At 38.0% G+C, this 24,628-nt stretch overlaps 6 protein-coding genes across 8 annotated transcripts; 3 read left to right on the top strand and 3 right to left on the bottom strand.

Moving 5' to 3' along the window:
• Positions 1-467: 467 nt before the first annotated feature.
• On the top strand, positions 468-2,630 carry LOC121811607 (la-related protein 6C-like). 2 transcript variants are annotated; one of them, XM_042212480.1, is made up of 10 exons: positions 468-526; positions 647-954; positions 1,023-1,104; positions 1,198-1,292; positions 1,362-1,513; positions 1,600-1,681; positions 1,767-1,814; positions 1,881-1,949; positions 2,035-2,127; positions 2,265-2,630. In XM_042212480.1, the coding sequence occupies exons 2-10, from the start codon at positions 826-828 to the stop codon at positions 2,466-2,468; spliced, it is 954 nt and encodes a 317-aa protein (XP_042068414.1). In that variant the 5' UTR covers positions 468-526; positions 647-825; the 3' UTR covers positions 2,469-2,630. The 2 variants fall into 2 exon arrangements, with proteins under 2 accessions (XP_042068414.1, XP_042068413.1); XM_042212479.1 differs by having other exon boundaries at positions 486-954.
• Positions 2,631-5,259: 2,629 nt separating this feature from the next.
• On the top strand, positions 5,260-9,445 carry LOC121742276 (peptidyl-prolyl cis-trans isomerase CYP40-like). Of its 2 annotated transcripts, none has more exons than XM_042135373.1 (10): positions 5,260-5,586; positions 6,003-6,503; positions 6,609-6,696; positions 6,804-6,856; positions 7,565-7,669; positions 8,592-8,667; positions 8,773-8,810; positions 8,902-8,962; positions 9,063-9,173; positions 9,260-9,445. In XM_042135373.1, exons 1-8 carry the CDS (start codon positions 5,413-5,415, stop codon positions 8,953-8,955), a joined length of 1,089 nt encoding a protein of 362 aa, XP_041991307.1. In that variant the 5' UTR covers positions 5,260-5,412; the 3' UTR covers positions 8,956-8,962; positions 9,063-9,173; positions 9,260-9,445. The 2 variants fall into 2 exon arrangements, with proteins under 2 accessions (XP_041991307.1, XP_041991305.1); XM_042135371.1 differs by having other exon boundaries at positions 9,063-9,177.
• A 953-nt stretch (positions 9,446-10,398) lies between these two features.
• LOC121741710 (probable protein phosphatase 2C 80) lies at positions 10,399-10,857 on the bottom strand. The gene has a single exon (XM_042134594.1). It carries the CDS (start codon positions 10,855-10,857, stop codon positions 10,399-10,401), a length of 459 nt encoding a protein of 152 aa, XP_041990528.1.
• A 1,201-nt stretch (positions 10,858-12,058) lies between these two features.
• LOC121741262 (blue copper protein 1b-like) lies at positions 12,059-13,115 on the top strand. Its single transcript, XM_042133974.1, has 2 exons — positions 12,059-12,333; positions 12,747-13,115. The coding sequence occupies exons 1-2, from the start codon at positions 12,078-12,080 to the stop codon at positions 13,004-13,006; spliced, it is 516 nt and encodes a 171-aa protein (XP_041989908.1). The 5' UTR covers positions 12,059-12,077; the 3' UTR covers positions 13,007-13,115.
• Positions 13,116-15,842: 2,727 nt separating this feature from the next.
• Positions 15,843-18,018, bottom strand: LOC121811422 (serine carboxypeptidase 1-like). The gene is made up of 7 exons (XM_042212277.1): positions 17,514-18,018; positions 17,324-17,431; positions 16,965-17,236; positions 16,645-16,884; positions 16,461-16,576; positions 16,307-16,393; positions 15,843-16,228 (listed from the first exon to the last, which is right to left on the bottom strand). Exons 1-7 carry the CDS (start codon positions 17,893-17,895, stop codon positions 15,976-15,978), a joined length of 1,458 nt encoding a protein of 485 aa, XP_042068211.1. The 5' UTR covers positions 17,896-18,018; the 3' UTR covers positions 15,843-15,975.
• A 1,064-nt stretch (positions 18,019-19,082) lies between these two features.
• LOC121742151 (polyadenylate-binding protein RBP47-like) lies at positions 19,083-22,325 on the bottom strand. Its single transcript, XM_042135203.1, has 6 exons — positions 21,840-22,325; positions 20,663-21,140; positions 20,102-20,133; positions 19,896-20,026; positions 19,525-19,621; positions 19,083-19,408 (listed from the first exon to the last, which is right to left on the bottom strand). Exons 1-6 carry the CDS (start codon positions 22,176-22,178, stop codon positions 19,286-19,288), a joined length of 1,200 nt encoding a protein of 399 aa, XP_041991137.1. The 5' UTR covers positions 22,179-22,325; the 3' UTR covers positions 19,083-19,285.
• Between the last annotated feature and the right edge of the window lie 2,303 nt (positions 22,326-24,628).

Raw genomic sequence — 24,628 nt, 5'->3', positions numbered from 1 at the left:
TTTGCTCGAAATTTGGAGGTGGATTCACTACATTCGATATCAAAGTACTGTGATAATTACCATATACGGTATAACAACTTTCCGATAGAGAAAATTGAGAAATCTGTATATGAGGGTCAAGGGATGTCTATTTTGTTCTTTTATCTGCACTATTTAATGTTTAATATTATAATCTAGTACATATTCACTTTCAACACATTTTTATTTTGGTAAAAAGAATTATTTTCCAAAAAAAGGCAAAAACTGAAGGAATTGTGTCTTCATTGATAGACGTTTGCCCTTTGTAATGGGCTAAATGTGATATAAGCCACGAAACCAAAGTATTCCTTGTATAATTGAGTTACGAAATTCATGGGCGTTTGCTTTTCTCTATTCCAACGCCACTATTATCTCTAAATAAATTCAAAATACATACGAATAATAAATACCACGAACTTCCAAAACATACAAATAATTTGGGTCAAAACTAAAAATCAGGAGAAAACAACAAACATCCCCACAAATTCCAACCTCTCATAAACAAGTGGTAACAAAATAGGAGTAATTCATTTATTTTTATTTTTCCCTTTATATTTTTCATTCCCATATAACAAAAAAAAGGTTACAAACAAAATGGCGCAAATGAACGAATATGATTATGCTCCAGAAAAAGAAGAATCCGAGCGGCGGAGCAGCAGCAGCGGCGGCAGTGGGTCGTTCAAATTCAACGTGGCGGCGCCGGAGTTCGTCCCCGCCCCCGCCGCCCCCATAACCGGCTACTTCTACCCGTGCTTCCCGTCTATCGACGGCGGCACGGGCAGCTGGATTTACGTCTCCGATCCAGAAATGCCAATCCCTTTGGCGGTTCAGCCTCGACCTAACGGCAAAGCCACCGCCTCCGCCCACATTTCTCCGCACCACCACCCTAAAGAAGCCGCTCTCTCCGAGGAGCTCAAGCAGAAGATCATCAAACAAGTCTGTCTATCTCTTCATTTCTTCATTATTTTTTTTGGAAAAAAAAATGATTTGATTGTGTTGATCAGGCGGAATTCATGTTCAGCGACATGAGCATGCTCGCGAACGAAACCCTCGTTAAACACGTGAATAAGGACCCGGAAGGCTACGGTGAGATTTTTCGAAATTAAATCTATAAAATTGATAGTATAATATGTTTCCATGCAGTTTGATTGTGTGGTTGTTGGTTTGTCGAATCGACAGTGCCTATAAATTTCGTCTCAACGCTGAAGAAGCTGAAATCGTTGAACGTGAACAACCAGATGGTGGCGCAGGCTATCCGTTTCTCGACCAAACTGGTAATGATTTAATGAGGAAAGCAAATGGTTGGGTTGGTTTGTTTGTTGATGTGTTGGTTATGTATGTAGATCGTGAGCAGTGATGCGAAAAAGGTGAAACGAAAGCATCCGTTCACGGAGAAAGAGAAAGAGGAGCTGCAACTGAGAACTGTCATTGCTGAAAACCTCCCTGACGATCACTCACATCAGAAAATTGAGAAAATGTTCAATGTGGTCGGAAAGTAGGAGCCTTAATTAATCCCTGTTTGCTTGATTGATGATTCTGTTGTAGAGAATAGATTGCTTAGTAATGTATGTATGTATGCAGTATAAAGTCGATCCGCATATGCCAACCACAGGAGCACAGTTCGTCGCGGTCTTCAAAGGGCGATATAGTTATCAGCAACAAGGTAAAAGTAAAACCAAGCAAAGATTGTGACTTGTGAGCCCATCTATCAGCTTTCTTAGGTTATGTCCTTGTTTGTGATGGTGTAGCTTCATGCGCTGGTGGAGTATGAGAATCCAGAGACAGCGGAGAGAGCAGTAGGTATTGTGTGGGAGGATTAATGTAGTTTTAATTATATCTGATGGATTGAAAAAACTCCTCAGGCAGAGAAGCTCAACGACGAAAGGAACTGGAGAAAGGGGATGCGAGTTAGGGTCATGCTCAAGCGCTCGGTGCGTGCGTGCGCCTAATCCAAACTCCCATCGATGATCACCCATTATTTCACATTCCTTCCAATTTATGTTTATTGATCTGCAGCCTAAGTCTGTGCTCAAGTGCCGCAAGTCAGAATTCGACGTGTCTTTTGAAGACGAAGATTCGTCCTCCCGCCTAAGCAACTCAGAAACTGAGGTACATCTCTATCTATTACTCCCTACATCCCATTGTAGTTGAAACGTACCGTGTTTCTTTTTGGATTGTCTCAAGCTGTTGAGTCTTTTCTTTTTACAAAAATTTTATTCTGTTTCTTATTTTACTCTTTCTTCCAGGCGGATGAGAATGGAGCGTCGCTGAAGAGGAGCTGGTCGAAAAACAGAGGAAAGGGGAAGCAGCCGCTGCTGCAGGCGACGCGTAGTCTGCCTGCAACATCGTCGCACTTTGGCAACAACTTCCCGGCGAAGGGGCCGAGGATGCCCGATGGGACTCGAGGTTTCACCATGGGGCGGGGAAAGCCGCTTGCCATCCAAGTTTGAATCACAGGGATTTCAATTCCTTATAGCTAGGACCAAGCTTGATCCTTTTTCAGGCAAAGAATGTAGTGTTTGTTTGATTTTTTTCATTAAAATAGATGGCTAGGTTTTGTTTTCAAGAGACCACCTTATGTTTTCACTAACTTAATAGACCTACTTATCATACTTGTATTTATTTGTTTATACATTTTTTTTGGGAGATGATCAAAATATAACTTGTTTTTTTTCCCAATAAATATAGTGAAGACCATACACATAAACATAACATAGCGTCATAAACTATTAGGAAAAAAAACGCTCCGTTTGCTATGAGACATCCGGATTTAAATGCCAAAACATTTAAATATTTTGGGTTTGTGTTAGTAACTCCTATTTTTGTTTTTTCTTATCGGCCTTCTCTCTATTGGCTATGAGTATTATTTAACAAGAAAGATTGGATTTTCCAGTGTACCAACTAGGCAGCCTATTGTTCCAAAGCAATTTCTTAACAAAATCAATCCATACACATGAACACGACGACAGCCTTGGATAAATCTACGCTACGCTTCCTCCAACGTGATAAATCCAACATTTTAATCTACACTCAAAATTATGGCTCCAACATTTCTTCACTCCAATGAATTACCAGACTTGACTGATTGTCCTAATGCAAAATTGATTATACTATAATGAATATGCTGTCACTAAATAATTAATTATGATACACCAAGTAAATATCCACGTGTTCGTTTTGTCAATTACCATTTTTCCAGATAGAGTTTTGATGCTGGAAATAAAATTTGTATCTAAGTTTATTTTTTTAATAGTTGTTTGTCTTGTCCGATTTTATTTCTTCGGTTTGTATATTAGTTGTTTGGTTTGTTTGTAATAACTATGTGTTGGCTACACAATTTCTTTTCTATCCCTCTATTATTTAACTATTTCCAAGTATGCCTTCAGAAACCCTAATACATATTGAACCTTTTTTGTGCAAATTTCTTCATTCCCACACGCCGCTGTCTCTCATATTTTCTCCAAGCTCAGCTACTCCAACATGGTGAGTGCTACTCTTCTCCGAGTACATAGGAATGGGTTTCCCATTTCATTGCTATGCATTTTATGCTTATGGCTTCATTTTTGCACTAGTCTGAGGGATCAATTTTTATTCGGGTTTCACAACGAACATACAATGCATTTTCAATACGGCCTCCATTACCTCGTGCACGTACCGTGAAACAGTATCCTCTGACCTCAAAAAATCAAAACGGTCAATTCGGTTCTTCTTATGATGTGCTAATACACCTAGAAATATAGCAACTTGTTCTTCAATGCAAACAAACCGTCTTTCACGCAAAACACGCAACTCTCAAAACAATCGACAAAGCCGCCCGAACGCATTACGGTCCATCTTGAAATTTACGAGGCAATCTGTATCTGAAACTCCAACAAGCCGGTTTAGGTGGTCAATTTGTCTCGGAATCCTATTTAGAATGCTATATGGGAGCACGGTTTGTAGCTTTCTTCTTTTCGATTGGCGAAGACGATTTAGGATGAGGTGTAGTACAGCCATGCGTGAAACAATAAATTTTTGCATTATGTCTTCCAGTGTATGCATCACATACTTGTCAAGTTTCTTAGCACGATTCTTGCCAACAGAATTGTTCCCAACAATATTCATATCTTCTGGGAACGATTACAGTAACTGCAAGCGAGAATATAAATTTTTTTAGGTGAACAAAACGATGGTATCATATTTTGTATGGAAATAATACGACAAAACTAAGTTATGCTAAAACAAATGCAGTGAGGTCAGTAGAACAATCCAACTGCTGTTCATATTGCACACTCAAACCAAACCCTCCATCCAATTTTTTTGCCTTGATTTTGTCTTACAAAAAAAAGCTATTTTGCCGTGCACACTCAACCCATACCCAAATCCAATTTTTATTACTTCAATCGATCATTTTGGGTTAGACAATTTTGTAAACAAATCAGAAATTTATGACTTCAATAGATCGATTTGGGTAAGAAAAAGAACAAAACAAATCTGAAATTTAGGACTTCAATCGATCGATTTGGGTAACAGAAAGAACAAAACAAATCAAAATATGTTGTGAATTAACAGTTCGTTGCATTATCGAGGTATAAAAAACAGATATTTGAGCGAATTACATAATCTAATAGATGACGCACCTTTCACACCGGATCGACAACGATCGACATGCCGGGGCTGCTGATAAGTACGACATTCGTACTCGCCGTCGGATTTCGAGTGCGATTGCAGTTTGTAGCTACCTGGCGACGAATTCAGTGTTTTCGTCTTCGAGCTCTTGCGCCTTGCAATGTTCCCTAAATTTGGAGAATGGCATATTGATTGTACGAAGGAGGGGTAGAGAAGTAATTGGATTGTGATTTCAGAATGTTGTTAAAACTCAGAAATTGTATCGCAGCTTTTTTTTTAGATTAATAAACATTCCATTACAGTTGTATTCATCGGGCCGCCCTATATTAGGCGGACTTTGAAAAAAAGGTAATTGACGGACCGAACAATCGTGACAAGTAGTTACCATTTCTTAAATGACTATTAGTTATAGACCAAACATATACTTTTGGATGAGCTAAATAATAGCACTACAGAAAATAAGTAGTACTCCTATATCTGATTTCTTATTAAATGTGATCCGGCTCACTTTCTAATTATCCGACTGAATTTTCTTATAAGCAATTTAAAACTATTAAATAAAAATTACTAATACAACTAAGGGCCGAAAATTAATTACTAATAACTTTATACATGCGGCGCAGGTTAGCTACAGGCACTTGATGATTGAATAGGAAAGAAACAGATTTAGGGTTTAATCAATTTGACTCTTCCAGATTCTTCTTCTGCTCGCCTATACATACACAGATATATACACTGAAACGACACACAGTCAACGTGCACTGTGAGTGAAGCAGGACAGCAACCATGAGTGGCAGGCCTCGCTGTTTTTTGGACATTACCATCGGAGATGAGCTGGAAGGGAGGATCATCGTCGAACTCTACAATGATGTAGTCCCCAAAACAGCTGAGAATTTCAGAGCACTTTGTACTGGAGAGAAGGGCATTGGCCCCAACACCGGCGTTCCCCTGCATTACAAGGTTTCTACCTCTCCATTTCTCGTGTTTTTCCCACACTTAAGTTTTTGAATGTTTTTTTTTAATTTGATTGATCATTTGGAATTTCTGTTTGGTGGAAGTGTGGCGTAACTGACTGTTTGGATTATTTTATTTGTTTTGTGATGAGATTTTGTTTCGGTGGAAATGATTGAATTGGGCCATCGATGTCTCGTTTGTATGAATTTCTACTTTAGAGTTGTTGTAGGACATGGAATGTGTAATGAATGATGGTTGTTTGAGGTTAATTGCTGCCTCTGTTTCATGGATTTTTCTCTGAGTTTGTTTTGTTTTATTTTAGGTTTGCAACCTGTGTAGAATAGATTAAGGCTTTTCTGATTGGATTAAGCAATTGGTTAATTTTGTGATAGTTTCTTATGAGTGTTTTTGGTTCATTTTAGGGATCGCGTTTTCATCGTGTCATTAAAAGTTTTATGGTACAAGGTGGCGATATATCTGCTGGGGATGGAACCGGCGGGGAGTCCATTTACGGGCTGAAGTTCGAAGATGAGAATTTTGAACTAAAACATGAAAGGAAGGGCATGTTGTCCATGGCCAATGCTGGGCCCAATACTAATGGTTCCCAGTTTTTCATCACCACGACTCGGACATCACATCTGGATGGAAAGCACGTTGTGTTTGGGAAGGTCATCAAAGGCATGGGAGTTGTTCGTTCTGTTGAGCACGCCACTATTGGTGAAAATGATTGTCCCACAGTTGATGTTGTTATATCTGATTGTGGAGAAATTCCTGAGGGAGCTGATGATGGCACGGCAAATTTCTTCAATGATGGTGATTTGTTTCCTGACTGGCCTGCTGACCTTGATGAGAATTCTAGTGACCTATCCTGGTGGGTTACAGCTGTAGAATCAATAAAAGGATATGGAAATGAGCATTTTAAGGTGAAGAGTACATTGAATCAGTATTTGATAAGAATACTTTGTCCTCTTTCGTTATCGCTCCTATTGAATTGTCATTTCATAGTTTTATATATCTGGTGTTTGTAGAAGCAAGACTACAAGATGGCTCTTCGGAAGTACCGCAAGGCTCTCCGCTATTTGGATGTGTCCTGGGAAAAGGAAGATATTGATCAAGGTGGTCAGAATATTCCCATCTTTTCCATTTAAAAGTAGCATCTTCATTTTATACTTTCTTTTCTTTTTAGGGATGATTTCATTATTGTTCCTTTTTTTTTGAGACAGATAAGAGCCAAATTTTGAGAAAGCTGAAGGGACAGATATTCACCAATAGTTCTGTGAGTTCCCTTTTTTTATTGCCATCACTTCGTTACAATTTTTAAGATTTTTCTTTTTCTTCCTGGAATGAATTTTAATTAACAGGAAAGCTTTGACTGAACTCAAGTGCGTACTTGCAACTTAAGTCCTGAGTTAATTAAACCACATGTATAGGGGAAACTGTTCAAGACTTCAAGCAATATGATTATGGATTTGTATGATTAATCCACTTAGTTCTGCATCCTACTGTTCTGCATATGTTGTTTGGCTTGAGTGAGTTATTGCATGTTCCTATTCACCCATGTGCATTGGGTGGTCCATATCCTTTATTTGCTTCATTTTTAATGGCACACCAGATTACAAGTGGTGTTTTTGACAACTACTAGATGTAACAAGGTCATATAGAAATGTTAATGTTCAACATTTTCCCATGAGTTCATGTGCGTGCACTCGCACCCATGCATGCACACACTCATTATGTGTAGCAAGATATTTTTTGAATAGGCTTATCAGTTATAACAGTTCAACATGTATTGGTTTCAAGCGTTTAGCTTAGCAGCAATTACTTTACTAGTTTGCTTGAATTAGTTCAAAATTTAAATCATCATTCTGTAAACATTTTCTGCCCCATTTGAAAATTATGGCACTATATTTGACCATATGTTTTTGCAGAATTATCATTTGAGAGAGTTTTCTATTGCTCTTTACTTACAATTGTCTTTCTCTAGGCATGTAAACTAAAACTAGGAGACTTGAAGGGAGCACTTTTGGACACAGATTTTGCGATGCGTGATGGTGGAGACAATGCTAAGGCATTGTTCCGGCAGGGCCAGGTTGGTACTCCATCAATCGTAAAGACGTAAACACCTCTGATGCATTGGCATTTTTTTCCTTGTGTGTCTTGTGATAGTTGACTTGGTTGTTATCATATTAAATGGACATTGTACCTTAACTTGATTGGGCACCCCACATTTCAATTTGGAACGTCTAATATTGTAATTTCTTTCTTAAAAGAAAACTCATTATGTGAGTGTCCTGTTACCTTTTATGATGTTTGTCTTTCAATCAATTGACAATGAGCCTCAGCCCTTTACCCCCTGTTAAAAGTAATGACCCAACCTGATACGCCCAAGGTCAGCATGACTTATGATTGTTTTTTTAGTTTTTTGGTAATGTTGTGCACTACGCTTAAGATACCGACAAAAGGATTTAATACTGCTTCTGGTATAACTTGTGCATAAAACATAGGTTTTGGAAGGGAAATGCCTGAGAATGAGTTGATAGTTGTGAAAATACAGCATGAATACAGCTTGCAATAGCATACATGACTTAAGACGTTTCTTTTGCTTCTGTAAAATTTGCATGTCTAATGCATGAACTGTATACTTATTGTGTGAACTAGATCAGTTTATTCCAGTGGTACCTTGTCAGTTGAAAGTTGATTTTGCTATATGATCATTTTCACTTACTCGTGAGAGGTTGGACTTTTCTCTGGTTTTTCGTTGAAGTGTGCCTATATCTTAAATTTTGTTGCACACACCTTTAAGTGATTCACTTAAAACTTGTTTAGATCATATGGAATCTGGTCTTTGTATTTTGAAATGATGTCCTTATTTTTTTTGGTGCACGTTCATTTCTTCTTTTTCCAAGCTATGTCATTGATTGCCCCCGTCAGGCATTGCAGCATAACTATTCTCACTGCTTCTCATCGTTTATGATACTGATACTTGTATACTCATCCCCTTAATTGTCTAGGCACATGTGGCTCTCAATGATATCGATTCAGCAGTAGAAAGCTTTAGGAAGGCATTGGAATTGGAACCAAATGATGGTTAGCGACCAATCTCCTCTGTCTCTCTACTCGCTCAGATTCACATATGTTTGTTTGTGCATGTTTACGATCTTTCCATGACTATCTTTACTGCGTTCGCTGTAGGATCAATAAAAAAGGAGTATGCTGCTGCAAAGAAGAAGGTGACGACCTGTCTTTGAGATTTTTGTAATCATTGAAATGTCACCAACGCTAGTGCAGTGTGCTAAATATTTGCTATTACTGGAATAATAGGTTGCAGATAGGCACAATCAGGAGAAAAAAGCGTACTCCAAGATGTTCCTATAGTGATAGAGTAAGACCTTCATAACATAATTTTTACATCTCTATAACCACGCCTAGATCTTAACGATCCGTCTATTATTTAAATACTTTGTTTCTATCTGGTTACTTAGGGTGATTGGTTCAGGCCTGTTTTTGTTGTTCTCGAGTCACATAAGGGGTCTAAAGGTATTGAACTTGTCATGAAAGATCTACACGTTTGCAGATGATCTCGGCACCTGACTGTAGGTATTCGTTTTCTCACTCATAAATCAGTGGTTGAATTTCTACAGAAGAGAATAAGTTTGCTTATGTTTAAGCGTTTTTACAGATTTTGAAGATGAGACTTGAGAAACCAGACCCCTTTTTGGTAAACTCCACAGTACTATATTATGCCTGGACCATTCTTAAAGGCAGTAAGCTTTTTTTGTATTGTTGCAATCTACTGTACTTTATTTTGCACTTCCATTGAAAAGTTTTCAGACTTTCGTGCTAGATTACTATTTGAATTTTCGAACTTTTTTGTACTCCACTAAGTTTTCTCATCTTTCGGTTGGCAACTTTTACTATCTCCGTCCCACTATAAGAGTCACATTTTGTCATTCGATCCGAACCTCGATAAGAGTCACACACTTTTACCATAAATGGTAAGTAGACCATATATTCCATCAATCAATTCCACTCACATTTTATTATAAAACTAATATAAATGGGACGCATAGTCCACTAACTTATTCAACCCGTTTTTCTTTACATTTCTTAAATCTCGCACTCACACTAAATGTGACTTCTAATGTGGGATGGAGGTAGTATTTTTTAGGCTGAAAATTTATCATCTGTTACTCCCTCCATCGCATCGAAAATGACCTAACTTTTCTTTTTGGTTTGTCCCAATCAAAATGATTCAATACTAAGATTGAAACACTTTTATTTCTACTTTATTCTCTCCACTTAATGTATAAAATAAAATTGCATAAAATCTCTTGTCGTCAAGAAAAGGAGTCACCTTTTTTATGATTGGGGTATCATCTTTATTTGTTGGGACTGAGGGAGTACTTCTTATCCGAATAAAATAATAAGTTTAGTGCTAAAAAAATGACAACTGAACAGCTTATGCCAGTACGAACAAAGAAATATGGGATTTAATTGCTATCATTTCATTTTTTTCCTTGAGCTCCAATAAAAAAAGTCAAATACAGAAAATGTGTAGGTTTTAACGTGCCATTAAATGATATCATGACAACATTACCAGGATATCTGCCTTAAAAGTCACCAATTTTGTCTGAATTCCGGTTTTTTCCACGATCTTTAAAATTGGCGTATAAAGTTACCAACTTTGTCGAGTTGCTGGTATCTCCCAAATTGATCCGACCATGTGTTTTCCGGTAAGTAAGCGTCCTATGTGGCATGCCTGAAAGTTGACGTGGACGTGGACGTGGATGTCATCGGAAAAGGGATGAACATCCCTTTTCAAACGCCTAAAACGACGTCGTTCACGTGCGCCACCTCGGCCAATTCACGCGCCACCATCTGTGGCTCCAGCCCCTCCGAGAGGCACCGCCCCACGACGGCCTCCACGTCCTCAGGGAACAGATTGTCGAACAACCCGTCAGTGGCGGCGACCACGACGTCGCCGCTCTGGACCTCCACCGCCATCTCCTCCGCCCGCCCCGGCCCCTCTCTCAACCTCCCCTCTAGCTGATAAGGCACGTTGAACCCCCACACCTGCGCCGGAGATCGGAAAATTACACTTCCTCTCCGGATCACCATGAAGCCGCTATCGCCGAAGTTCGCCGCCCGGAGGTGGTTTCCGGCGAGCGAGAGGATGCAGGCGGTGCTCGATCCGGCCGCCTTCGTCCTCGAGAAGACGGCCATGATCACGGATTTGGGGTCGACGGCGGCGGGGGTGGAGCGCTCGGCGTTCCTCATGAGCTCCCGCGCATACTCGCTAGCACCGACTCCTTTTCTCGCCTAGCCGCCGACGTCGTCGGCAACGCCGATGACCTGCGCAAGCTCCTTCCTTCACGTATGTGTGTTCAATCAATTTGGGGGAGAATTGAGGGAGCTAACCCTAATTACGTTATGTCCTTTTTTTAGTTTTATTTTTTAAGTTTTTTTATGTTGCACAATCAGTAATTGTTGCCCATCTCAGCCGCCACGAGACGCCACATCAATTAAATACGACACGTCAACTAGCTCTTTCGCCGGAAAAACCATCATGGGAAATCGGCGACTAGATGCAAAGTTGATGACTTTATACGCCAATTTTAAAGGTCGTGGGAAAACCGGAATTCGGGCAAAGTTGATGAGTTTTAAGGCAGTTATCTCATTAATAATTTACAAATCGCAAGTTGCCAAACATAGACGACCTTCCATTTTCAGGCAAAAGCGCACTTTGCTAATTACTTACTCTGCAACTTTTTACTATTAATTAATTAAAAATTACACAGTAGTTTTTGACTGTCGACATTTTTGAGGTACTGAATAAAAAAACTGAAAATGGCGGTCATGCCGAGTCGATTCTTTTGACCTATAAGTTGACTCTCATATTGTCAACATTTTCAACTTCTGTAAGGCATTTTCAGAAAAAATCGTTCGATTTCCATGATTGCGTGAAACTTTGAGATCGTATAAACTATAATAAACCTTTGATTGTTTCACTTCACGTGAAATCGTTCAAGTCGCTCGATCATCTGAATCTTTGGTTTTCTATATACGAATTTGCAGTAGCTATCACACGATTACATGAGCCTTTGATTTTTGCTTGAATGTGATTTTTTTTCTCAAAGAGTTTATTCACACACAATATTTTCCAAACTGTACATTGTATATACTCCATTAACTATGCATATACTCCCATGAGTATTTACAATAATTTTAATGAGTTTCTTCATCCCACGGAGTGAAGACGCCATGCTTAAATCATAAAACTCACGTGGGAAATAACCAAGTAAAATTCAAAATAAAGATGGAGACCAAATAAATCCTTTTTACACCTTATAAATTTTACAATGCAATTTTACCAACCACCATCGTGAAAAAAAAACGAGTGGATTACGAAGCCTCTCGATATCTATATAAACCCTATCTCTTCCTTCCAACACCATCAAATACCACAATTAATATAAATTCTAGAAACATTCAAAGAAATGGGTGCGAAATTAGGAGGTGCATTTCTTGCTGTTGTTGTCGTTGTGGTCGCAGCAACATCGACATTAGATGTTGCTTCAGCAAACAAAGAGTGGAGCACCATAGCCGGAAACTGGAACAAGAGGCCGCACCCAAATGCAACCGAGGCTGCCTCCAAGAGATTCACGGTAGGTGGAGATCAAAACTGGCGTTTCGGGTTCAACTACACTAGCTGGGCCATCGACAACGCGCCCTTCTTCTTAAACGACACCTTAGGTAACACTCCCTTCGTCCCATGTTAAGTGAACTGAATATATTTTTGAGACGTCCCCTGTTAATAATTACTTTATTCAGTTTCCACTTAACTAATTCACGACAAAAATCTCGCCAATTACTAGCGGATTTTACCAGGAGACAAAAGTCCGACACTATTAGTAGCGAATTAGTAACGGCATGTCTATTGGGAATGTTAGTAGCGGATTTTCATTAATTTTTGGAAACATAATAGCGCGCCATAATTAGTAGTGCGGTTGGTAACAGATCAATGTCCGCTACTAATTAGCAACAAATACATCCGCTATTATTAATTTCTATTTCTTTATTAGAAAAACTAAAATTATAAAAATAAATAACACTTTCTTAAATCCTGTGCTAAAAAAATTGATATAAATATACATGCATGAATGCAGTGTTCAAGTACGATCCACCAAACGACACCACATTTCCTCACAGTGTTTACCTGCTGCCGGATTACCGGAGCTTCCAAAACTGTGATCTGAGAAGAGCGAGGAAGATCGGAGACGTGAGTGCAGGTGGAGGCGATGGATTCGAGTTCGTGTTGAAGAGGTGGCAGCCTTACTATTTCGCATGCGGCGAGCACGACGGCATCCACTGCAAAGATGGCCTCATGAAATTCGCGGTCTGGCCCTTGATCCGTTGGTTTTATTGAACAACACACTACCTAATTTTCATTCTTATTTTAATTGTTGTTTTTGGTTTGTTTGCGTGTGATTTTGTTATTCATTTCTAGTAAGTATTTAACATGTTTTGTTACTCATCTTGCTATACGGGCATGGGTCATGAAGCAATATTTGTAACAATAGATTTGAGTTGTTGTTGAGTTTGTATTCATCTCTTTGAATTTCAATAAAGGAATGTAATTTGATCAAATAGTGACATAGCTCCAATAAAGAAATCTAATTAACAAAATAATAATAGGGAAAATATAAGGAAAAATCATAAATTTTGGTCAAATTCTAGTTAGTTCTACACTTTCAAAATTAGATGATAAATTATGTGTCTTTTAACTTTGTTCTCAAATTTCTCATAACATGTTGCCTATTTGTAATATGTTGTTGACGTTGCATATCTGTGTTTAAATTGATTACATAACTGAGTTATATGCTAAGTGTGTTGAACAAAATGACAAAATTCATTAGTGGTCACCCATGTAGAATTTTTCCGGACGCTACATCAGACACAATTTTACCCATATTCGTGAGAAATTTGAGAAGAATGTTAAAATTTATTTTTACTGTTGATTTGAGAGAGATTAGAATTTGACCAAAATTTATGATTTTATTCTCTTTTTTACCGATTCCTTAATGAATGAAATAATTTACAAAATATAACACGAATGTGACGACTGACGAGACATGTGTTTTCGTTCAAATTCATGTGCTTAGTAACGAATTTGTATGTTGTGTCTTGACGGTTTAAAAACTGATACTCCCTTCGTCCTTAATAATTATCCATTTTGATTTCGGCACTGGTTTTAAAAAATGTAAATGAAAGTGAGTTAGAAAAAGTTAGTGAAATATAAGTTACACTTGTATAAATTAGTTTTAAAGTAATAAAATGTGAGTGAAATAATTTAGTGGAATGTGAGGCCTACTTACTATTTATAGTAAAAAGTGAAAGTGAACAATTAATGGGGGCGGAGGGAGAGGTATATTTTCTTTGTAAGCCAAATGAATATAAATTTAAAAGTCGCATCATGATAGAGTCGAACTCGAAACTTTTGGCATCCATTAGGCCAACTCACACACATAATTATTTTTTATTGTTGTTTGAAAAAAGAGCCCTCATTTTTCTCACCATAATCTCATCTAAATAATTCTGAATTTCCTATTTAACCTTATAGTCCATAGCCCCCAAATTAGAGGCATAATAAATCATTTATCACTTTACGGCTAGCTAATTCATTGTAGCGTTGAAGGAAAATGAAGTAGAGGTTAAAAATTGAAATTTGAAAAAAAAAAATACAAGTGTTCAATGCAAAGAATGGACAAACTCTCTATTTTTAGTTGTCCATAGCTCCTAAATAAAATGTCAAGAATCGTAAAATTAACAAAGATATTGTATTCATTTAAATACAACAAAATCTATTACAAAATACTCCATTCCATTCTAGCAATTGAGGTTTTGTTGAAACACGTATTTGTAATAAATTCATATCAACTATACCTAAAAATGTTACAAAAACTCAATTTTCTAAATCTCATTTATTATATAGGGAGTACTAATTTGCAAACAAAATGGGTTTCTGGGGCTACATGACCTACACCTCCAACACATCCCAAAACTGGCGCTTTGGCTTCAACTACACCGACTGGTCCATCAAGAATTGCCCCCTTCTGACCGTTAGAAATGAACTACTCACCCTCTTAAAAAGGTCTTATAAGAGGAGGGTTATCCACTCATTTATAGAGTATCATTTTATTGATGTGACTGATGAAATAAAGTATACATGAATACGCCGTGTAAGTACGACCCGCCAAACGACACCACATTACCTCACAGTGTTTACAGAGGGTAGTCCTTTATATCTATAAAATGTTTATTGCAATTACATAAATTGTTCATAGTTATTTGCCATGCATATAATACTGTTTTTATTTTAACGTATCCCTATATATGAATATGCAGTGTTCAAGTACGACCAGCCAAACGACACCACATTCCCACACAGTGTTTACCTGCTGGGCGATTTCCGGAGTTTCCAAAACTGTGATCTGAGGAGAGCCAAGAAGATTGGGGATGTGAACGAGGGCGGAGGCGACGGCTTCTTGTTCGTGTTGAAGAGGTGGCAGCCGTACTACTTTGCATGCGGGCAGCACGACGGCATCCACTGCAAAGTTGGGCTTATGGCCCTTGATCCGCTCCTTCTATTGATCCAACACACTAATTTTGTAACAAAGAATAATCATATATCATTCATTGTCTTTTGCTTTTGTTTCTTTCCCTCCATTTTCATTTTGTAGCTCAACATTCTTGTTCAATTTTTATTCGCTCTACGATTCATTAAATTTACCAAAGTACCCTCAAATCGTTGTTGCAAAACAATTTGTAGTTGGCGGAATAAAGTTAACCTTACACATGAACAAATGAACAAGAATACAAAAAGTTATTTGTATCTGGGAGTGCGTTATAATGCTAACTTTTCTTAAATTGCTAACTTGTTAACTCATCAACGTAGTGTATTAAAAATGTCAACACATATTTGTGTTGACATTTAAATATTAATGTCAACTCAATGTATTAAAATATCAACGTAAGTTTATGTTGACATTTCAATATCATCGTGTTGACATTTTTAATACACTACGTTGATGAGTTAGCAAGTTAGCAATTTAAGAAAAGTTAGCAACGGATCACAATCCTATCTGTATATATATGGCTGATAGTTTTGGTACTATATTCAAATAGTAGTATATGAAACCAATTATTTGTTGCCATATTTGATATTTGGACAGACTTATAGTACTAGTACTTTTCTTGTATGATTTCAACCAAGAGTAGCGTTTATAAATTATTGAGCACTGTTATTCATCACAGATTGCATGCATATTGAATCAAGGACAAGATGTGCAACACTTCTTACTATGGTAGTACTAATACATTTGATCATGTCTTAGACTAAGACAGAGTTGGAGGAAGCTTCCCCTCCAAGAACGAAGTGAAGACCGTTAGAGCACGCTCCGGCTGGTAACTAGGCACCATGTGTCCGGCTCCTCTCACGGTCACAAACGTTACATTCTCGTACTCCACAACGTATCCTCCCACCTCTTCTTGGATGTACCAAGGGTACCATGGAGTCTTCACCGGTACCTCCATCTTCGCCATTGAATACATCGTAGCTGTCACTGGCACCACGCTGTCCGTGTCTCCACTGCACACACACACACACACACACACCAAGTTCATCATCCATTTCTTTCACTACACACTTTTTTTCATGAATACATACCTAAATATCCACACTCTAAGCCCCTCGGCCATCAACTCCTTGATGGTAGATAACACTGTGAATGGTGAGTCATTCCAATCATCCCCACTGCACAAATGCAACATTATTGAAATTATGTTGCAAGATGTTGTGGTGAGTGAATAGGTTTTAGTACCTGCATTCGGTCCAATACACGGGGATCGCTGTCACATGAAGGGCTGTCTGAACTTGAGGGGTGTTTAGGTATGACAAGACATATTCATCAGAGCACTGATCAAATCCTGATGATATCTACACATGAAAAAACATGCTTGTCAACACAAGAATCACTATATTCAAGAGACGGCCGAGGTTTTTACCGAGGAAGAGGAGGAGGATGAACACCAGGAAGCATAGATGTTATAAGGGAAGATACGGCCTTCTGATTCTACAGCCTCAGATAAGTAATCATAGCACTCATCTGATTTAGTCCCATTTAAACTAAAATCACAAATTTTCAAGATTTGTTGTTGAGTTTCATTGGATATGAGAGCATGTCTCCCTAGAAAATCATAATAACCTTTCTGGTAATCCTCCAAATCAATCAGTGCATTGCCAATCTGCAAACCAACACTCACATTTTTGTCATACTTGGTGAATATTTTTAGTTCAAAATCAAACTAAGTGAATTTTCACTCACAGCAATTCCTTTCAAGTTGATGACAGTTTGGTTGGTGATTTTGTTGTTCTGGATGATGAGTGAGGCCATCTGAGGCACGTAGTGGCCGGCATAGCTCTCTCCGGTTATGTACATCTCCCGGGCTTTGTACTCAGGGAACCTCTCCAGCCAGTTCACTAGGAAGGTGTAGGAATCTTGCGCTGTTTGCTCGTCCCCAGTGGTGTGATTCGATGTCCTATTCGAGTAAGAAAATCCCACACCAGCCGGGGATTCGAGGAAGATCACATTTGCAACTGCACCATATAGAGAGTCAGAGACCACAAACATGAATCAATTCTCAGACACAAACAAGTTGGATTCAAAGTGATTAAATAACAAACCAGTGTTCCAACTATATTGGTTGTACCAAAGAGTTTCCCCATCTGGATTCACTCTAAAAGGTCCCAATTCTGTCATTGCACCAGCCCCTAAAGATGAGCAACCAGGCCCTACACCAACACCATTCATTCACTTAACCATTGGCAAAAACAACATATCTCAAAAATGGTGGCATATATACTAAGTACTAACCTCCATTGAGCCATAACACGAGAGGCGTGGTCGAGGGGTCTTGGGATTCAGCAAAGTAGTAGAAGAGAGCTCTACTGGCATCAGGGTCCACGGTCACATACCCCGAGTACTGAGAGAAGTTGACCTGCGGTTGCCCCGGCAAACTCGAAACCATGTCAGCCTCCTTGAGCCCCTCTTGAGGTCCAACATAAACAGGCTTATATTCACCTGACACAACCTTGGTGGTGCCATAATTCTCCCATCCTCTTGCGGTTCGACCTTTGATGAACTTGGTAAGAGGATCGAACCCTTTAGTACCGCCATAGCATTGCACGCAAAGCGCAACACAGGCAAGAGAGAGCAGCAAAATGCTTTCACTTGCACTTACACTTACACTCTTCATTTTGTTTTTCTTTTGTGCTTGAATGGTGTAAAGAGGAAATGAAGATGGCCTCCTTATAAAGAGTGAATTCCCAAGAACTCATAGCAATGCAGCTGGCTTGCTTTTGTTTACAAGCTAAATTAGTCTAAATTATTGCAGTTGTCCTCTGCTTATTACAGCACCAGAATTCCTCTGTTTATAGGAAACAAGTTGTTGAGATGAGATTTTGAAAGATCCCCTAATCTCTTTTATTTTTGCTCATACTTTATTCATTGGAGATGTAGTAACTAATTTTGCCACTAGTTCAGTTGCCAGTTTTATTTGATCCAATGATATTAATGACACGATATTTCTGCTCTCTCACCAGCAGAAAATAGTAATGCATTATAAGAATAATTTCTTTGTTAAGATAAGTTATAATTGAAATACACAAGTAACCGAAAAAAGAACACTTATAAATGAGCTAAAGCCAAGATCACATGTCAAAAAGATTTAAAAGCCAGAACACAGAATTAACACACTGAATACTATTAGAGGGGGAAAAAAGAAGAAAATGAAAAGTGTGTAATTCTTAGTTGGCAAGAGCTGTGCTCATTTATCCCAATTAAGTTTCACTCATTATCCGATTAAAGTTTTTTCTATTATTAATCTACAATTAAGGTTTATTTATCTGAATGTGGATTTAATACTGATGGAGTTCACCGTGACCGAGTGATAATTGAAATTGGTCGGATCAGTTGAACCATAAACGAATAAAGTTTCGTTGATTTGCTTATCCGTCGGTTTTCAAAACATTGCCTAAATCTAATTGTCAAGGTTTGGTTCGAAAAACTTTTAATCCAAGGGTAAAAAACTAAATTGATTCTAAGTTCTCAGGCAAAGTTGTAGTTGTTCTTGAAGAAACAAGCCATTAATTACTATTAATCATACAATAATTTTTTCATAATTTAGTGAGTGATACATATATAGAAGGCACAAAAACAAACATTTTATTATACGGCCGAATCACAAATCAAGTGATCATTACTACCTTCAACCTTTTTAACCAACACAAACACAAAGTCAAAGACAATCTTGAACAAAAGAGGATTGATTACATTCAAATAACCAATAAGAAAAGATTTTAAGAAATTCACAAAACACATTTGGCCTAATTATTATTTCACTATTAAAAGGTGTGGAAAGCACATAAGCAAAATATCAACTCATAAATCACAATATAACAAGCCATTTATAATCCATAGTGAAATAAATTTAAGACCGTCAGACCTACAAAGAATGAGTAAATTAACCAATTCTAGCAAACTTCCACACCAAAATTTTTAATCCCAATTTAAATTTAAAAAAAGGAAGAAAACTCTCTGACTGGATAACTGGTTCTACAACATTGACCGTGGTGGTTGTATTAGGACTAGCTGACTGATTGCTCGCGGCTCCTGCTACCATTTGAAGAAGCCACCCAATAGCCTGGACCACCATAGCCAGATCCGTTGTAACCTTGTCTTGCGTTCCACTGATTATAATCCCCTCTCGGCTGCCAAACACAAATTAACCGATAAAACATACCATGGGAACCCTCTACATAAATTTCAAGCCCTATATATTTCACTCAACATATTAAACAATTGCTATCCAGGACATTGAATTTACCTGCTTGTTGTTTAAACTCCGGCCCCAAGAAAGGCGAACCTTCTGCTTACCAATAACTGTCCCATTTAATCTGTGAATTGCATCCTCAGCATTGCTTCTGTTAAAATGCAAAATTATATAGGTCATTTTATTGCTTAGTGATTGAAAATCCATGTTTCCCACCCATAAAATAAAAATTGTAGTATAAGACAAAAAGTATCTCCATAAAACAGTATCGAACTGCTGGAAGAGACAACATATATACATATTCATATAGTATTTCATTTATATCGCTCGGCGCCTTCTCCATATTCAAGAAATTCTTAACGTAAATAAGAATGATTTCAGAAGTTGCAGTCACTAGCACAAAGAAACCACACAAAAAAAGTTACCTTATTGCATATTGTACAAAACCACATCCCTTTCTAGCTGGTATTTTCACAGAGACAAGCTCACCAAATGCAGAAAAAGACTCTCTGAGCATATCATCAGTGACTTCAGAGTCAAGTCCTCCAACAAAAATCTACAACAGACATAGGTATATCAGCTTAATCATGAAAATTTTGCCAATAACTAGCAATATCAGAACTGTACTTACAGTTGTGCTGGATGACTCATATTCAGATTGACCTACAGGTACAGGATCAGCACATCAACCAGTAGAGACAAAATAAGTCAGGATTCTTGAATAAATGTTAACTAATAAGAATAGATATAGCTCATATGGAAAATATATATAGAAAGAAGCAACTTTCCAAACAAAACAAAACAAAGAATAAAAAAAAAGGAAAGACTAAATTTTGGGAGAAAGTTTTTATGCCATACGAAATATTAGAATTAAAAGATGCAAATTGACAAGTTTTCAAACTTAACTTTGTCACGGAGTACATGATATGGGAAGTGGAGTGTAATTTAAAATAGAAACAGATTCATGAACTTTATAACATAAATGGAGGCACAAGAGACCTGTAATAAAATAAAATTAAGAAACTAGCAGCAAGTCATTTGTTGAAACAAGACATATTTGGGGGAAAGAGACTTGTGAAAACATAATACTACTAATATTTATGTTAAAAAAACACCTAAGAACTAAAATGTGGGGAAGTTTTCTTGGCCCAAAATTCAGAGCAATATAATGCTAGTAGGAGAGACATTGCACCTTGAGAATAATGTTGTTGCTGAGATGAATACTTCTTGGGGGTTGCAACACCAACTCGCATAGGCCTATTAGAGCATTCAACACCATTCATTTCGTCCACTGCTTTAGACTTTTCATTTTCATCATTAAACCTGACGAATCCATAACCTCTCGAACGTCCAGTATTTAAATCAACCACCACTTTCGCATCTTTGACGGATGGATACCTACTAGCAAAGGTTTCGTGCAACAGTTCATCATTAACTTCAGGTGCTAAATCTCCAACAAATATGGACAACTCAGAACCAGCTTCAGGGCGCCTATCACTAGTGCTAAAGGCAGCCCAGTTTAAGCGAAAAGGTTGATCAGCCTTAGGCATCTTGGCACCATTGTAGCTCTGCAGAACATTGTCTGCTGCATCATGAGAACTGAACTCAATAAATCCATATCTATCTGATAGACCAGTCTGTCTATTGCGAATCATCTTTACAGAAATAACCTGCATGTTTCGATTTAATAAATCATATCAAATATATACCAATAACAAACATAAAGAAGTGACAATGACCGACAGCATAAAAATATGTTCTTGCAATACATGCTTTTCTAGTCACAGACTAATAGATTGATACGGAGTAGTTTTCATCTTTTAGGTTGCGAATTGTAGATACCCTATTTTTGGGTACTGAACTGATAGAACACCTTTCTATGCTATCTCCATCCCCTTTCATCGTGATGTAAAAGGAAAAGACTTTACATTGACAATCTAACGGTATGTGGTTTGCTTCACAAATCAATTCTTATCTGCATATTCCTTTAACTAATATATCTATCAATATTCAGCACTCTCTCTCCAACCAATGAATTTTTCATATACATCATTTAGTTAGGATGATATAATAACCTAGTGATTAATATCAATTGAATCTTTTCCAATAATAAGTTCCCGAACTTTACATGAATTCTCCTTAGTTATATATTCAAGTAAATTATAAGAGCGGCGGCGTGTGTCTATGAACGCATGATCTAAAACCTAATTCATCAAATCAAAGAATTCGAGATTACAACACATCAACGAAGTTAAAATTTCGAATCCCTACAGCTAAAAAAATATTCAACCAACGAATAATCTCGAGCAGGAAAAACATGTAGAGAAGAGCAATAGAATTTACGGTTTCAGATGCGAGACAATTCTCACCTCTCCGGTTGGAGAAAAGCAGGATTGGAGATAATCCTCATCCATCCACGGCTGGAGATCTCCAATCCAGATTGTCTTGTTGTCCTCGGCAGAAGCCTGAATCTGATTGCGTTGCTTGGGCGGGTACTGCTTGGGTTGTTGCTGTTGGGGGTAGTAGGGCAAGTAAGGATGGTTATACATCATCTGCTGCTGCTGCTGCTGCATAGCCATGGCCGGGTACTGCACCGCCATCCACCATTGATGGTAGTGCTGCATCGCCGCCAATTGCTGCTGCTGCTGCTGCTGAAGCAGCATCTGCTGTTGTTGTTGCTGTTGCTGATTTGAATCTCCGCCGCTCATCCTCGAGTTTCGGTATGGACTCCTTGAATCTTGAGAGCGAGAGTACTCGAGTTTGGGTGTGGAGAAAAATATTTGGGGATTTATTTTAGGGTTGAATGGATTCTCTTCTTCCGTTTCTTCTTTTCCCAAATATAAGTATTTTTCTCTAAATGAGATAGGATTTGGTATGCCGCTATTTTATTCACAAAAAAATGAAATTGGAAAATTTTATTTTAAATTGGAAGGGTGCGCGGCGCCGCCCCGCCTAACCATAGTGGGGAGAACTTTCGCTCCGAGGCGGGTCCAGAGCCTTTGTCCTAGAGACAAGAAGCTTAGATATTATTGAATGAGGTGGCGAGTTCGAGCCCTCTTGACATCCGTTGTAATTTCCTTCTATTTATAGTATATGAGTTTATTTATAATTTCTTTCCTTATATAGGCGTTAATTTAAAAAAAAAAACTTCTGCCCTGAGGCGGACAAAATTTCCGGAGCGGACGGTCATCCGGCGAGAAATGTGCCAGGATGCGCCGGTGCCGTGCCCACGGGGTGATAGGCGCGCCGGTCTATAGTGGGGGCGGTGCGCGGCGCGGCGGTCTGGGGCGGACGAAATTTGTATATGTATATATAGGGGAGTGATCAAGATATAACTAATCTTAAGTGTATAACTAGAGAACAAATCTCAGCCACACATCTTAATGGAACAAATATTATTTATTTTAATAATACAAAATAGGCCAAGGGTATTTTTGGAAAATACATTATGAAATTCAAAATCACGTTTCATTTCCTTCCAGATTTCCTTCCAGATTTTCAAATCTCCTTCCAAATCTCCCTCGTAATCTTAGGTCTCGAAATTCCCCAATAGCTCGAAACCACAGCGCCACCTTTCTCGGCCTTCTCCTCCGGCGACTCGCTGTTCTTCACCGATGAAGGCGGCGACGATGTAGGCTCCGCCGCCGAGCTCATCATCCGCCTCCACCATATCAACGCCGCACTCATTCATTGATATTATGACGAGGCACAGCCCTTGAGTTTTGAGGACCTTTGTTACCCCTTCTTCATCCTTGGCTTTCTCTCCTGCCTGCGTTCAAATATGGACTACATTGTTCAATAACACCAAACCATGATATGACAAAAAAGTTTGGCACTAACTAATTATTTTACACAACATAATCGAATTAATTAGTCGTACCTGCATCGATGGAGATCCATATTTCAAGTATGGCGTGCTTAATGACTGAAATTAAATCACGGATTCATAATTAATTCTGATAATTTTCTTATGAACTTAAAATTGAATCACTAGTGAAACATACATTGACTTGATTATGGAGAAACTTGATGTACTCGATAGCTTCGTGGAGCACGGATGCAGTGTCAGTCTGAAAATGCAATTTATCACAAAGCTTATTTAGTATTCATGAACTGATTTTTTTTGTATAAAAGAATCAAATTTATTTAAAAATTGACCTTTCCGAAGGTGAAACCAACTGCTGTAGGGCGGTGATTCTGTCCCCAAGTTTTTCTTTTCGGACCTGTTGAAGAGAAATCTACTCAGATTTTACTTCACTCTTGTTCACAAAACACATCACTCTTACTCAGATTTTACTTCACTCTTGTTCACAAAACACATCACTCTTACTCAGATTTTACTTCACTCTTGTTCACAAAACACATCACTCTTACTCAGATTTTACTTCACTCTTGTTCACGAAACACATCACTCTTACTCAGATTTTACTTCACTCTTGTTCACAAAACACATCACTCCTACTCAGGTTTTACTTCACTCTTGTTCATAAAACACATCACTCTTACTCAGGTTTTACTTCACTCTTGTTCACAAAACACATCACTCTTACTCAGATTTTACTTCACTCTTGTTCACAAAACACATCACTCTTACTCAGATTTCACTTCACTCTTGTTTACAAAACACATCACTCTTACTCAGATTTTACTTCACTCTTATTCACAAAACACATCACTCTTACTCAGATTTTACTTCACTCTTGTTTACAAAACACATCACTCTTACTCAGATTTTACTTCACTCTTATTCACAAAACACATCACTCTTACTCAGATTTTACTTCACTCTTGTTTACAAAACACATCACTCTTACTCAGATTTTACTTCACTCTTATTCACAAAACACATCACTCGTAGCATGACTTTACTTCACTCTTGTTTACAAAACACATCACTCTTATTGTGATTTTACTTCACTCTTGTTTACAAAACACATCACTCTTAGCATGATTTTACTTCACTCTTGTTTACAAAACACATCACTCTTGCTTCAATTTTGAATGGTGACAACGGTTTTTTGTTACAACCTTAATTCAATATTATGGTTTCATAATCCTCAACAAAATCTAACAACAAATCAACATTCTGACCCCTTCTGCTCTCTTATTTTCCTGAAAAATGACATACAAATATATGATGTGAGCATACACAAATATT

Source organism: Salvia splendens, chromosome 7 (genome assembly GCF_004379255.2).
Source record: "Salvia splendens isolate huo1 chromosome 7, SspV2, whole genome shotgun sequence".
NCBI lineage: Eukaryota > Viridiplantae > Streptophyta > Magnoliopsida > Lamiales > Lamiaceae > Salvia > Salvia splendens.
This window is presented reverse-complemented; position numbering and strand designations above follow the sequence as displayed.

What these genes read in the sequence shown, in the direction of transcription:
- LOC121811607 (XM_042212479.1), top strand. Translation starts at nt 613, where the DNA reads ATGGCGCAAATGAACGAATATGATTATGCTCCAGAAAAAGAAGAATCC. An exon ending in GGGTCATGCTCAAGCGCTCG is followed by an intron (nt 1,950 to 2,034) that starts GTGCGTGCGTGC and finishes ATTGATCTGCAG; the next exon opens with CCTAAGTCTGTGCTCAAGTG. An exon ending in TAAGCAACTCAGAAACTGAG is followed by an intron (nt 2,128 to 2,264) that starts GTACATCTCTAT and finishes TCTTTCTTCCAG; the next exon opens with GCGGATGAGAATGGAGCGTC.
- LOC121742276 (XM_042135373.1), top strand. Translation starts at nt 5,413, where the DNA reads ATGAGTGGCAGGCCTCGCTGTTTTTTGGACATTACCATCGGAGATGAG. An exon ending in AAAGGAAGATATTGATCAAG is followed by an intron (nt 6,697 to 6,803) that starts GTGGTCAGAATA and finishes TTTTTGAGACAG; the next exon opens with ATAAGAGCCAAATTTTGAGA. An exon ending in AGATATTCACCAATAGTTCT is followed by an intron (nt 6,857 to 7,564) that starts GTGAGTTCCCTT and finishes GTCTTTCTCTAG; the next exon opens with GCATGTAAACTAAAACTAGG.
- LOC121741710 (XM_042134594.1), bottom strand. Translation starts at nt 10,857, where the DNA reads ATGAGGAACGCCGAGCGCTCCACCCCCGCCGCCGTCGACCCCAAATCC.
- LOC121741262 (XM_042133974.1), top strand. Translation starts at nt 12,078, where the DNA reads ATGGGTGCGAAATTAGGAGGTGCATTTCTTGCTGTTGTTGTCGTTGTG. An exon ending in CTTCTTAAACGACACCTTAG is followed by an intron (nt 12,334 to 12,746) that starts GTAACACTCCCT and finishes GCATGAATGCAG; the next exon opens with TGTTCAAGTACGATCCACCA.
- LOC121811422 (XM_042212277.1), bottom strand. Translation starts at nt 17,895, where the DNA reads ATGAAGAGTGTAAGTGTAAGTGCAAGTGAAAGCATTTTGCTGCTCTCT. An exon ending in CGTGTTATGGCTCAATGGAG is followed by an intron (nt 17,432 to 17,513) that starts GTTAGTACTTAG and finishes GTGTTGGTGTAG; the next exon opens with GGCCTGGTTGCTCATCTTTA. An exon ending in CCAATATAGTTGGAACACTG is followed by an intron (nt 17,237 to 17,323) that starts GTTTGTTATTTA and finishes TATATGGTGCAG; the next exon opens with TTGCAAATGTGATCTTCCTC.
- LOC121742151 (XM_042135203.1), bottom strand. Translation starts at nt 22,178, where the DNA reads ATGAGCGGCGGAGATTCAAATCAGCAACAGCAACAACAACAGCAGATG. An exon ending in GCAACAACATTATTCTCAAG is followed by an intron (nt 20,134 to 20,662) that starts GTGCAATGTCTC and finishes CTGTACCTGTAG; the next exon opens with GTCAATCTGAATATGAGTCA. An exon ending in TTTGTACAATATGCAATAAG is followed by an intron (nt 19,622 to 19,895) that starts GTAACTTTTTTT and finishes GCATTTTAACAG; the next exon opens with AAGCAATGCTGAGGATGCAA.